Source organism: Coccinella septempunctata, chromosome 3, assembly GCF_907165205.1.
Source record: "Coccinella septempunctata chromosome 3, icCocSept1.1, whole genome shotgun sequence".
Classification (NCBI taxonomy): domain Eukaryota; kingdom Metazoa; phylum Arthropoda; class Insecta; order Coleoptera; family Coccinellidae; genus Coccinella; species Coccinella septempunctata.
In genome coordinates this window covers 36,127,578-36,142,459 of record NC_058191.1, presented here as the reverse complement: position 1 = coordinate 36,142,459, position 14,882 = coordinate 36,127,578, and the positions used below count along the sequence as shown (strand labels likewise).

The 14,882-nt window shown below is 38.6% G+C and overlaps 1 protein-coding gene across 5 annotated transcripts in view; it reads right to left on the bottom strand.

The window, feature by feature from the left end:
- The window catches only part of LOC123309331 (transcription factor SOX-13), a 345,241-nt gene that overhangs the window by 64,794 nt on the left and 265,565 nt on the right, over positions 1-14,882 (bottom strand). For all 5 annotated transcript variants that reach the window (XM_044892394.1, XM_044892395.1, XM_044892397.1 and 2 more), the window contains 2 exons: positions 9,809-10,393; positions 4,020-4,164 (listed from right to left, as the gene is read on the bottom strand). In XM_044892394.1, the coding sequence (XP_044748329.1) occupies positions 4,020-4,164; positions 9,809-10,393 (730 nt within the window). The remainder of the gene's footprint in view (positions 1-4,019; positions 4,165-9,808; positions 10,394-14,882) is intronic.

The following is a 14,882-nucleotide window of genomic DNA, read 5'->3' as shown; positions in this document are numbered from 1 at the left end:
AGAATAACATTTTGCAACTAGAGTAGACTGTTCCCCGGCTTTCCTTCTTCTTCTTCGAGAAAAGGATAAATTTTTGCATTACGAGATGACCTTCAATATGAAATATTTCAGCTTGTATTGTAAACAGTTTCATCCCTTACAATCCACTACACTCTCGGGGAGAAAGGGTTTTCCCTAAGGTATTGTATCATACGCAAACGTGTATGGTACCCGGTTAAGCTTACCTCTGTATTTCTTTATATTAAAATTGTTATGCTCTTTATTGAAAGAATATATTTTTAGGTAATTCAGTTTCTTATAAAAACCGACACATGTTTTTCTCCGATTTTCGAAGAAAAAAGGCCCCATTTGACAACGCTGCCACGAAATCGAGATGCCCATTCCGTGAGAAAACCAAGAATCTCAATGATTCGCCTCTACGAGACATTCCTCGTATTGTTTATACCGTCGTTTTTATCCCTCGTAAATCTCGCTTTTTATTAATTAGTGGCAGGCGCTTATGACAAACATTAATAACGGAGTTATCGCGCCTCGCATCTCTCCGGACCATCCGAGAGATGTGAGGAATGGGCCTGGCGAAGGGGACAGAAGAAATGGGCTGAATTATAGTCGGTGGAATTATTGTGTTATTATGCTGCGGCACAGCAAGTTTCAGAACAGACGAGGCCGAGAAGAGTATGTGGCAACATAGCGGATTTTCATTTTGAAAGTACAAAAAAGCTTACTTCGGTATCTTTTGAAGCATTTCCATATAAATTTTCCTGAATATGTTAATCTTTTTAAACATTTGAGAAGCGAATACTTTCGGTGTTTTTCATTACCACCAACATCTATTCAGTAATAAAATCAAAACAGTGTTTCACCGCGAGTTTACACAATAAATAAAACAAAATAGGTAGCCCTATTAGTAGGTAGATGGCGATCACGTGTCTAATGGGCATTCCAAAAAAAGTATCGTTTTATTTTATCAACCAATTCAAAATTAGTAGATCAGAGCAAAATGCTGGGGAGAACTGTCATGGGGTGGTACTAGATATCTGTACCTACAGGGTAAGTCTTTGACTCACACAAATATTTTAACAGTAGATTCTTGAGGTCAAAAGAAATACTTTTTTCCTGTGCCATTTTTTCCGATTCGGTCCTGATAAAAATATATGGCCATTTTGAGTTTTAATAATGAGCTATGCCACCCCTGGAGAAACAAAATTCCCTTGAATAACGAGCTAAATCTGTGATACTACACATCGGTGGATCTTTTAAACAGAGTTGCATTCAGCCAAAGTACCCAATTTGCCGAATATCACATATTTTTCATAAAACATCAAATTACTCGAAAACGGCGCATTATACGAGAAAATATGAAGAATACTTTTATTTCAAAAAACGTTTAAATATTCATTAGATAGCGTGCAGCTTAGTTTCAAGAGTTGGATTCTTCGAATTTTTGGTAATTTTATAGTACGCAATGGCCGTAATGAGAAAACTGGAAGACGTGGGTGATATCTTGTGTTCAATTAAGATTCATCAAATAAATGAAGAACTATATTCCGAAATTCATTTCATTCGATAAAACCGTTTGTGAGATAGAACTAAAAATAATAGTTTTTTATGGTTTCTCAACAGCCTGTATCTTTTAAACCGAGCTTATTCGGAAAAAAATGGTTAAGGAAAAAAGTGATTCTTTTGGGCTGAAGTATCTACTGTTGAAATATTCGTACGAGTCAAAGTCTCGCCCTGTATAGTTGCCGAGAAGAAGCAGACTGCGATGCACTGATTTTTTTATTCTTTCTTTGAAATAAGCATACTTGACTCGGAAAAATGGAAACTTTTCTCCTGTTTTCGTTCATTAAATTAAGGCGACAACAGATATTCCGCTGAAACCCTTGACATGTTGATAACCTTAGTGAGAAAAAGTACCTACTACATTTGTCCAATGCTGTGAACTCAACTGTTCCCAAGAAAAACGGCTTAAAATGGCAGATAACGCTGGCTACTTTTGGTAGTACACTACAAATCGTAGCGGATGACTTTATTTTTTGTTCGACATACGGAAAGAATCAATATATCCAAACTTTCAATAAGTATTCCTGGATACCTTTCAAATCCTCATCAACGTGCGAAACGTTTTTTGTTTTTTAAGCCATATCAAAAGGCTGTGTGTTTGACAAGGAGTCACACATTCTGTATTTTCACCGCGTTTTACGGAAACACCCTGTATAATAAGGAAGTGTAAAAAAAAATGTACCCAATAGAATTATGGCCAAACGTAAAAGATGATCATCGTCATCCTAATTATTTCGTGAAATGAAGAGTAACCCGGGAATTTCTTTCGCACAAACCATAATAGACATTCTATCTATAATCCCCAGCAATAACTCAAGCATTTTTGAGACCTTTCCAAATTGCACAACGCAATTAGCCGAAAAATCCGCGATGGACGACGCTCGGCCTTCGACGTTCCCTGCGCTACCACTCTTCGGTAATAATTCACGCCGCGTTGCCAAACACTTTCCGATATTGTCATTGGCGCCGTTCTCTGCGTCCCCAGCGGCTAACCTGCCTATTATCCCACCTGTCATAGCCCGCGGACAAAGGCACTCATCCGTCAAGCGGTGACCAATGGCGTGCAATTCACGGTGCGGCGCCGTCCAATCCGGGGCGGCTTGCGCGTGGGAGCCTTCACTCGCCCGCGTGCGATAATCATTCTCTGTCTGAAACAATGCCCGCTTACTGCGATCCCCTGCCGGCGGAAGTCTATGAGCGCGCCTCCGACAACAATGCTTCTTGCGAAAACGGGGCGGGCGCGTCCGCACGCCGCTGCCTCTCTATCCGGCTCGGAGGACCAAAGAGCGTCAGCCGGAAATCCTCGCGGATCGGTCAGAAATTGGACAATTCGGTTTTCGCCTGATCGGTGAGCTTCGTCTACTTTATCGATTACTTCGAAAATATAAGCGAATGAGAGGATATAACTATGATATTTTCTGGGCGACCAGTGACCACCTTCTTAAGATACCCAAAAAGCATTAGAGGACGATTTTATGGAATGGCTAAAAATTATGTTTGGCGTTCACAAGAGGGTCTAATCAGAATTAGCGTTATCACATCCTTGCGGATAGAGGTTTATCTCTATAACACAACTAATTATAATAAATTCAAGTGCTGAGCCAGTCGTATTGTCTACGCATTTTTGCGATTTGAAATCCAACTGATAACAGTATTCAGATGTAATATCTGTATCGGATGCTGTAATTCTGCTACCCATCCTAAAAATTTCTCAATTTACACAACCGTTACGTATTCGTATCTTGAGAAGTTATTTTATTATATAGCCAATAACTTCATAATGGTAATAATCCACCGTCGACTGAAGAAAGAAAAAGTCCAGTCGTACATGATCCGGTACACATAAACAGCATAATGAAGAACGAGAAATTGGTCGAATCATAAGATCAATTCAGAGACCTGAACGGAATGGCATAGAATGTATGAATCTAATCTAGCCGATAATTAGATTCCTACTGATTGAAAACAATAAAATCGGCTGTATATAATCTTGTATGTCGACAGGAAGATATCTAATCCTATCGAAATCGATGTGAGGAAATGCAGAATGTTATTAGTTGGGAGAGTTGCAGAATGATTGCTCATTTTTCTGGAATTAATCGGTTACGTATAAGAGGAAGCGCGCAATTGCAGAAGTTCCAATAATTATTGAAAAAATGTCGGTCAATTCCCTTTATTAATGACAATCTCTTGAGATCTTCAGAATGCTTACAGATGTACTACAAAATTTATAAGCACCATTGACTTAATGGACTGGAGATTCAGTATGAAACAATGCCAAAAGAAAGGTACCAACTCAATGTATTTACATTTCATTAGGAAAGTATCGATCATTGATGAGGAGTGAAAGTGAATTATTATCGCTAGACTAGACTGGCCAAAAAAGGTTTTGATTGACTATCCCCATCCATTTCAACAGGTGAACCTTATCTTTATGGTATTTCGTAGAAACTCACCTTTGGTGTTTCCTGATTTTGCTGTGTGAGTAGTTGCTCCCTAACCATTTGTAGTTGGAATATCAACTCGGAGATTTTTCTGTCTTTTTCCATCACATTGTCGCCGGCTAAAGCTTCTTGTATGGCAGCTGTGTGCTCGGCATCCCTGGGAACACACAAAATGAAAAATTTAGATTCACAATCAGAACCGTTTCATTCCTTTTTATGAATATTACTTGCAGGTGTACTGGTAAAATAAGGATGAGTATAGGAAGATATAGGTTCGTATCGTTGACCAAAATCATAATAAAGGTTCATTCAAGCCGCAATACCGTATTTTTATGGTGAAATCGACATGAAAGTGGCAATTTTGGGACAGATTTATGTTGATTGAAAAAGCGAAGACCAGCTTTCAGAGAAAACAGGGACGCATCATGTTTTGGAGATTGATGATTTTGAAATCAAATAGTCCATAATATTTGTTCTGGTATTTTCAAATTGCCTCCCTTCGGAGTGTGAAAGCACTTGAAAATACTCAAATTGGGACTCAAAATTCATCAAAATATCATTATCGGACTAAGCCAAAAGCTCAAAATTTTACGTCACACAAAGAGCATCGAAAAGACAGAAAAACATTGAAGGAGTATGTTGATGAATAGAGCAAACTTCCCAAGAAAAAAATCGTCCTTGTTCCATAAAAAGACTTATGGATTGATATGTTATCTGCATGCAAGGATGGAACAAGAAATTGGTGGCAATTTCACCTTTTTACTCCTGGAAATGGTAAACCTCGTGGTAAACAAACAGGAGTGTACGGTATATATGTATTTTTCCTCTCTAAAAGCTACTCAGAAATCTGCAGGTGATCTTCTATATGGTCGAAACAATTTTCTTATACAAGCTCTCTGTGAATCTCATGAATGACAATGACCAAACCTGGAAGATTTCCTTTTTGGCGAAGGTATTGTATATGTTGTGTAGAGGTGAAGATAACGACCTCAAACGCCATATAACATAAGAGTGCGAAGTCTTATCTCGTTGTGGAGATGAGATAATATAAGCTCCAAATAGTTGCCAATAGGAGCAAGTGGGCCCCAAATCAAGACCTATAATGCAGACATACCACCTTCTCACAAAACAAATCATTAGGACAACCTATAATATGTCATAGAGGTTGAGGAGTTTGAGTCCCAACGTCATACTCCTAGTGACTTTGAGAACCCATAATCCCTGTTAGAAATTCAGAACATCGAATCAGTTCTTCTTTTTTTTCTACGATGACCTCCAACGGAGACAAATCACCGATGCCATATTCAACATCGCACTGGCAGCTCCCATACAATAACAACCACTTTTTTCGGTCTACGTCGCTATTCATTCGACAATTTTCATCGCACAAATGCAGCCTTATATTATTCAGTCACAGTCCCATCTGCATAAATTTGCATTCTACATCTGAAACGAGGAAATCATTCAATTAGATTTTTTATCCGCCGCCATCTAGAAACCACGTGGAATCCATCGACACACGATTAGAACAATTAATGAAGCAGCTTTTATGTTTGTGCTGACAATTGCGCAGAAAACAAGTCTTCCCTAATGACGGCCCTGACCTTTCGAGGACGTAGAAACAATGATTCGATAACGTTTCAGATATAACCTAAATATGGACGGTTGTGTAACTGTAGACGTCCGATGAAAAATTCGTGAATAAATCAGCTGCATTAGAAGATAATTGTTAAAATGTTGCAGGGCATTGTCGTTCATTCATAACGAATGTTATCAGAGTCTAGATTTGACGTATGACTACATATATCAAAAGAGATAAGGAGGAATTAAAGCTGAGTGTGTATGGTATGTGTTCAAGGAGATAGCACCTCATCCACCTGGTATAGCTATTTCATATTACCTATACCCGAATAAAAAACTTAAGGCTTAGGTTGATAAGTAAGTGAGGTACCACACCATTTTAGAATCGATGCTATGAGAGCTCAGCACTTTAGTCGCATCTTGACTGTCAGAGTTTATCGCTATATCACATTTATGATAGTTTCTTTATAGGTAATCTTTCTATTACGAGTATTTCTGCTTGAAAGACGCTCGGCTGCCTGAGGGTTGTAAGCATATGATGCTAGCTCCAAATCAAAGAGTAACTGATACTTTTTGTCCAAATACTCCAGCGCCAGTCTTCGCCGTCGTTTTTGAATCATCTGTGTACTATTCTGTGTATTTTTTTGACAGCTGGTATTCTGTGATTCATTTTCAATTCATTCATTCATTGCTGTATCCCGTTACCGAGAAAAGATCCACAAAAAGGCTCAAAAACAGAACTATCGGTGAGATCAAACCTATAAAATCTTAGGGATACTTGCGACCGTGTGCCCTCCTGTGACTGAAGAGACCCAACGGTGATCTACACATCCTTTCACACTCCGGGCATGGATAGTCACCAACCAGATCCTGCCCTCGCTGTATTATTCTCGAGTCTCCATGATAACTGTGAACCAAAGACCACCACTGTGATCTGTGTAACGCTTGTTGTTCCTAGTTATGAGTAGCATTAACTGATTCTAGGTATTGATGCAGTATATCCTCAAACCTCTTATACTGGCCTCCTGGTTTCCTAGCTCCCTCTGTTAATTGCCATACAGAGCTATTTTGGGAAATCTTGTGTCTTGCATCCTCGGAATGTGGCCGCTCCATCTGAGTCGGGCTCTCGTTACTTGAGTCTCAATTGTTATACAACTCGAGCGCTGCAAGACTTCTGCATTTGAAACTTTGTGGAACCATCTGAGGTGCATTATTCGTCTTAGATGACGTTGCGTTTGTTCAAGCTGTTTAATATGTCGGGTGTAGGGCGTCCAGCTTTCGCTATCGTAAAAAAGCGTTGGGAGGACCACTGCTCTGTAAAAAGCTGTCTTGGTCTTCAGATTGAGGTCGTGATTTTGCAACACTCTGTCCTTTAGCTTCCAGAATGCCCGTGATGCCGAATTGATACGGTTGTGTATTTCCGTGTCTAGGTTTGCCCTAGTATTTATGAAGCTTCCCAAGTATTTGAACTGCTCGACCTGTTCTAGAGTTTCATTCTCCAGGCTGATATCTGTTTGAAGACTTTCTGGGGGACTTACAAGGATTTTGGTTTTGTCGATATTGAGTATGAGCCTAAAGCTTCGTATATATGTTTATAGGTGTCCAACATTATCTGTAGATCCTCTGAGCTGCTAGCGATAAGTGAACAGTCGTCTGCATATTGAAGTTCAGTGATAAACTTGGTACGGGTCTTTGCTCTGAGCCGCTTCAGGTTAAACAGGCCTACATCAAATCTGAATCTTATTCCAACACCTCTTACAGGCATAAGTGTGATTCCTTCACCAATCTACGTATCTACTCATTATTATAGTGAAGGTTGCTGGTTTTCCTGAAAAGGATAGCCAATATGGAATGTATTTGTTCAGATAGCTAAAACACGTATAGGGGTCAGATACTCACGCCGTATAATATAATCAAAACATCCCGTATATTCAAACAACAGTTCTACGAATTGTAAAGATCCTCCTCTATGCGAGGGAACCTCTCGGGAACAGATTAGCATCCGAAGAAATCGATGCTGACACACCGATAATTCAATTTTGATTACAAGATTAATATCTCGGACCGCTACCGCACAAAGCCCACTGCGATCGTTGCCGGCCTCGTAAAGCGATAATTTTTTCACGATATCGGCCTATTGTCGGTCACGAATAAACCCTTTGTTTCTCATCTAACGAGAAAATTCCGCTAAGCCGATTTCTAAGGACCCATTGTTCAGATAGACGGAAATTTATTCCCGCAATATATCAAAAACTGCGCCTTCCCCTTGGCTCGAACAAATGGTTCCGTTGATTCGAAATTCCAGTCATTGTTATCGGCATTTTTCAACCTATTATGCGGCTGATAAAGTTATTAAAGAACCTTTTCTTCGGGAGAAGAGCCGTCAAGAAGACAACAGATATGGAGTAATAAGCAGAAAATTAAATAAATAAAAGGAGAGTGTGATTCGGTGCAAGAGCGCAACGATTTTGCCATTGCAACAAATGTGAGTGGAGACGGACAACTTATTTAGAAGCTTTGGTTGTTACCTCATGATGATCCAGGACTGGCTTTCTCCAATGAGTGACATGTGGTACATTCTGACAGTCAGAAAACTCCCAAAAAGATGGGTTCAGTTGACAATTCGTAAAGACCGAAAGTTTTCTCCAAGGTGAATGAAATGGGGTATTTTCCTAAATTTCAAAATATATATCAACGAAATCCTCATATCTCAAATATATGGAAAAGTATTTTTTTTTCTATTTTAACAGTTGTATTTTGCCTGTTTTTAATTACGGAAATTCACATCGCGAAGGCATTCTCCCAGAAACATTCTACGTCACTTTTACAATCCGGCATCGTTGGAACACTCATCAATGTTTCTCATCAAATTTTCTGATCTCCATATATTATTGCGTCTATGGTTGTGTATTGACATCAATGACTCTCATCAATGTTTTCTGATCTCCATAGACTTGATAATATATTATTGAGTCTATGGTTGCTTATTGTCAGTTAATATTCGATCTTCCTTGGGCTGTTATTGTTGATGAAAGAAGGCATTGCTGATATATTTTATAGGTTCCTAAAGTCATCAATATGAAAAAGTTTACAGGTGGTAAATTTTCACTGCTTGCTTTTGAAAAATTCGACTCCATTTCCACAAGAACGTTTAAAACAATGTCAGAAACTGTCATCGGTTTCAGGAAGATATAATTCTGTATCTTGGAACATAAATACATAAATGCATTTATGTTCCAAGTTCTATATAATATCCTCTTGATCAGTTCCGATGTTGTCGAATTCACAAAAATTACTAGACTCTAGTAAAGGCATTCTACGTCACAAGCTCTCACAAATTTTTTTTCAAAGGCTATATTTTTTTTCCTACTGAATTTTGAGTGGAACCTTTTATGTGGTGACTAACCAATGGAAAATGGTTTCCAAAAATAATTTTTAATTCTTTTTTTGAGTTTTAGGAAAATACCCCATTACGAGATTTATCACTAGAAGGGTTGCTCTTTTCGAATATTTATAAGATCTACGATGATTTTTCAGTGGACCTACGATAAAATACTGAGCTCGCACGTCATCGATTCTAAGATGATGTGGGAGATGTGGGAAACTCGAAGAATTAAGCAAGAATGACAAGCCTGGGTTCTTGGCACTCGACAATCAAAGGAGATGGAGATGCACTTGCACTTGCCAGGAAAGGAACACAAACTTCTTTTCATTTTTGTGGTCAGGAAAATGTACCTTCAAGAAATAGTTTCTGGAGGAGGAAAAACCGAAAGAGAATAAGGTTCCTACTCTGGAGCAATCTTCCCAAACTGATCCAGAATGTTCCTTGGCAAGATCTAAGAAGCAGCTGGATCTCAGCAGAATATACTCCTACTGGATTTCCCATAGGGCATTGTCGTCTCAGGAAGCCCCTTATGAGAATTGATCTAGCGGAAACTGACGAGAGTAGATTCTGTGTGGAGAAGAATGAAACTCCAGATCATTTGGTGGAAGAAAACATCGCCATTGCTAGCCAAAGCTAAAATGTTTTGAACCAGAAACTTGCCCTTCCAAAAGAGAATTAACCAAACATTACTGAACTCCTTTTCAAGGAGATGAAAGGGTTCGAATAGCAACAGAAAACGAAGATGTACACAGTAGTAGGAGTGCAACATTAGGATATTTCGTTCAGAACATTGAACCTCGACAGGTAACATCAAAATACGGCCAGATATACTTACGAACTGGGAGACATCGTCGGTGTTGGTCTACGATCGTCCTTGCAACTAGTACTGTTAATCTTGGACGTCAACCTCTTCAGCACGTCGTCCATGGACCTCTTCATCGGTTGTAAGGAACTATTGTTATTGTGCAGGCTAATATTGTTATTATTATAAATGTTCGTTTTCTCGGAACTGGGCGAACTACATTCGGAACTATTTCTACGTCTTTCACTGTCGTTGTGCAGGGACAACGAGGAGATACTGGTGATCCCCTGAGGGATGAGAAGGCTGCTGGCCTCGGAGAACATCAGTCTTGGGTTTTTCGCAGATTTCTCGTCGTCTAGATCGACATCACTGCCCGAATGACTGGCCGAACTGCTCTCGCTCAGTTTGTAGAACGCGGACGAGTTGTGCACCATAGAGTTCGGTTCTTCTTCGCCTATGTCGCTCAGATTGTTGCTCGACGTTTCGTCCAGGTCTGTCAGTCCTCCGCCGTCGCTACCACTGTTGGTCAGGTTGGGGGGGAGCTGGTTGTTGCTTTCTGAGCTGCAGTTGCCTTCTTGGAGTTTCGTTGGAGGCGACTTCCTCTTAGAAGACATATTTCTGGAAAGAAGGTGTGGAGTTAGGGCAATGATTCGAATATTATAATCGATTGAGAAATTGATGAAGATACCATATCATAAAGAAATAAAAAAAAGTATAAAGAAACTATACTGACAGGTTAAAACACAGGTCTCATACAGGATGAGTCTTTGACTCGTACAAATATTTTAACAGTAGATTCTCGAGGTCAAAAAAAATACTTTTTTCCATTGGCGCACTCAGGGGGGAGGCAAGGGGGCACGTGCCCCTCCAAGCTTCGAGAAGTTAACTGATTTTGCTTAGTTAAACCTCAAAAAATGCTTCCACAACTACTTTCATCAAGCATGCAGTTATGTGTGCCCCTTCCCGCAGTACCTGTTTGGCCCCCCATAATATCATTCTGGGTGCGCCAATGACTTTTTTCCTATATAATTTTTTCCGATTCGGCCCTGATAATAAGTAGAGCCATTTTAAGTGTTCATTATGAGCTGTGCCACTCCTGAAAAAAAGTTACTTTCAGAATAACTAGCTAAATATGCAACATTGCACATCTGTGGATCTTTTGAACAGAGTTGTATTGAGCCAAAGCACCCAATTTTTGAAATTTCACAGATACTTTTTAATTTTTGAACATCAAATTACTCGAAAACGGAGCATTATATGAGGAAATATGAGGAATACTTTTATTTTACAAAACGTTCAAATACTCATTAGATAGCGTCTAGCTTAATTTCAAGAGTTGGGTTCTTTGAATTTTTGGTATTTTTATGGTACGTAATGGTCATAATGAGAAAACTGGAAGACGTGGGTGCTATCTTGTGTTCGAGAAAGATTCATCGAATAAATGAAAAACTATATTCTGAAATGCATTTCATTCGATAAAACCGTTTGTGAGAACCAAAAATAACATTTTTTCATGGTTTTCCAACAGCCTGTATCTTTCAAACCGAGCCGATTTTGAAGAAATAGTAAGGGAAAAAAGTATTTCTTTTGATCCCAAGAATCTACTGTTAAAATTTTTGCATGAGTCTCACCGCGTATTCCTCTGTAAGGTTTTTTTTCATTGTGGTTTTGAAAATTCTGCAAAGAATATGTAAAGAACTGAAGTGTGCATGCTATGATGATATGTTGAATATTGGTTCACATTAATTTCTGATAAAAATTATACAAATTCAACTAATTTCATCAAGTCAAAACAATGTAATTGCACATAAATCGTCTAACAGATGTCCATATACTTTTGTGTCCTATATTCAAAGCTCTATTCGTTTTCCATTCATAATCTTACATCTTTGCCATAGTTTTTTATGAATTGCAAATAGAAAATATAGTAAATCCAACAGCGTACATCATTGATTCCAAACAATGTTCAGATGAAAACAAACATCCTGATCACAAAACAAAGCCATACTTCTGTTTCGATGCTCAGAATGTTTGTTTTCTGGTCTCAACAAAGGCGATATTGGAATTCAATACAAGGAATAATAGTCGAATTTCGCGCCCTTCAATTAAAACAGAAAACTGTCATTGAACAGTTTGCTGTCTACTGTTAAAATTTTTGCATGAGTCTCACCGCGTATTCCTCTGTAAGGTTTTTTTTCATTGTGGTTTTGAAAATTCTGCAAAGAATATGTAAAGAACTGAAGTGTGCATGCTATGATGATATGTTGAATATTGGTTCACATTAATTTCTGATAAAAATTATACAAATTCAACTAATTTCATCAAGTCAAAACAATGTAATTGCACATAAATCGTCTAACAGATGTCCATATACTTTTGTGTCCTATATTCAAAGCTCTATTCGTTTTCCATTCATAATCTTACATCTTTGCCATAGTTTTTTATGAATTGCAAATAGAAAATATAGTAAATCCAACAGCGTACATCATTGATTCCAAACAATGTTCAGATGAAAACAAACATCCTGATCACAAAACAAAGCCATACTTCTGTTTCGATGCTCAGAATGTTTGTTTTCTGGTCTCAACAAAGGCGATATTGGAATTCAATACAAGGAATAATAGTCGAATTTCGCGCCCTTCAATTAAAACAGAAAACTGTCATTGAACAGTTTGCTGTCTTGACAGTACGTATTCAGCGCCATCTCATTGTCAAATGTAGCAACCACCGGTCAAAATTAAGTCGGTTTTTAGTACCATAAATATGCATGCGTTTCCTTTTTTCTCCTCTTTAATCTTTGATGATGGTTTGGTGCCTGCGTGAACTTGAAATACTTGACAAGAAAATTATGATGGTACATAAAATAACCCAAGACCAACAAAAGCAGAATATTCATTAGACGATGGGACGCCACAAGTGTTGCTTCCAGCTACTTAATGAGCAGATTTACTCTGGAATAAAAGCAAATGGAGCACTCTCATCGCAATCGAATTTCGCAACTCCAATAATATCAGCGAGGAAACTACGTAGTCTACCTACGCTTCGCCTTTACGTTTCATTGTTCCGAAACAATTGGCGACTGCATCCACTCGCAAAAATCGCGGTCATACGGATTATTTCTAGTAGCGCTTACGTCCGTTTGCATTATTTTCGGCCCTTGAATAAAGACTTTCCGCTCGTCTTGCCAGACCAAGTGATGGCCCCTTTTCGAAATAGTGGATCGCCGCTCCTGGCTTACGCAAGTCGATTTGTCTCTCGCGGTACAATGTGCCTCTTGTAACCGCTTAATTTAGACGGGAAACAAAAGATGACGGATTTGATGGGTTGCAGGTGGTGCAAAAAGTACCCCGAATCCGATATGCGGATGACAAGTTGAGTGGTAACAAAGCGGTTGTTGGCCTCAAAATCGGGACATTAACCAGATCGCGTTCGTCTGTCGAAACTTCATCCAACGATTCCGAATTTTATTGTTCCCGATGCCCGATAATGAGTACCATTGGGAAATCTTACCTGAACGGTTCTGTCTCCGATTGTTATAGGTAAAAAAATGGTTTTAGAGTTCCATCAGGAAACCTGTTTAATTGTTTACCCTTTGCTGTGAAATTTCAAGGCTTTTATACCAAGAAGCACGGGTCCAACTGACTTATTTTCTTCAATCTTTTTATTTGGAGTGAAAAGAAAAGAAATGGATTAATGGATTATAGGTAATCACTAAGAGTCACTCAGGTGGTGAATTCTATATTCATTGCAGCCTAATTTTATTGTCTTAGTACCTTAAAAAGGTTCATTCTTAGCTGTGGTCTCTACCAGATTTCAGTGTTATATTGAGACAATATTGTCTCCAAAAAGTTAAAGTTTCGCATTTGAAAATGGCAAACTCACAACACAACCTGCAGAATGGTCCCTCTCTGAGGATGCAAATGATGTGCATCTTTTTCTCACGTTACTGTGATCATTTATGACTCCATTATTCTCAATCTAAGTACCTCTTCAGTCACGCATATCTTTCATCAGAATCACCCTTTTGTGAGAACAAGCTTGGTTGAGTTTTTGCGCAGACACAGTTCAAGAAAGCAGATCTTAAGAAAATGTAACAAATAGAGGAAGCTAGATTTCACCCTACAGTTTAATCCTTTCTGATAGTTGAATTATAAAACTGTCTGAATCTTTCCTCAAGGATAGTAGCAGTTGTTTCATCTCGTCCCAAACATTATTTGCAGGGGACAAACCTCGCATCTTCAATGTCGAAGAAACTCAGTACTAGGTAGTTGAAGCCGTTTCAAGATAAGACTTACAGTGTTACGTCTGGTATGCAAGTTAAAATAAGACATCTACTCCTGTAATATGGTTCAAAATTTAATCAGGCTGACTCATTGATGGGTCAATATGCGTAGATTCTAGCCCTAATTTTAGGTTTGGGGCTGTCGATGAACCTGATGCAGGATGTAACCCAATCATCTTTACTAGGAAACAAGACATAGAATCAAGACCAAATTATGTTTTCATGCATCTACGTAAAGGATTTGAGCGAAAGACTGAATCATTCGAGTTTTTGAGAGCTAGGTCGAGTGATTCATGTTTTGTTGATTTATGGAGGGGAAGAAGTATTTCCATGGCATTGAATGCCTTCATTGATCGACTTCACTGTCTAAAGTTTCCACGTGCAGAAACAGACAATAATGAAATCATCGAACAAAGAAATGTGCTAGACCAAATTTGTTTATTTTGATGCCAAAAAACTGTCATAACTCATCATGTATAATTAATACTTGATGATATTAATGACGCTTTAATCGAACGAACTAATGAAGTGAAACAATTTCGAAAACATCTATCGTATTCTGTGCCATATCAAAAAAGGAATGGTTGGATTTCACAACTGATAATTAATCGAATAAATCAGTCAGCCTGTCCATTTAAGATCCAACGAAAACTATTCGATAATTTTTTTTTTAAATCTACATGTCTCGAAATTTAAACAGTGGAGAGTGCTGGGAGGTCTATACTGTTTTTCCTGAGGTTTGAATCACTAGAAAGCATGAAGCCGAAATTTTCAACTGCATGATCCAGCTCGAAGGACCATAAATATACCTCAGTCTCGAAGCCT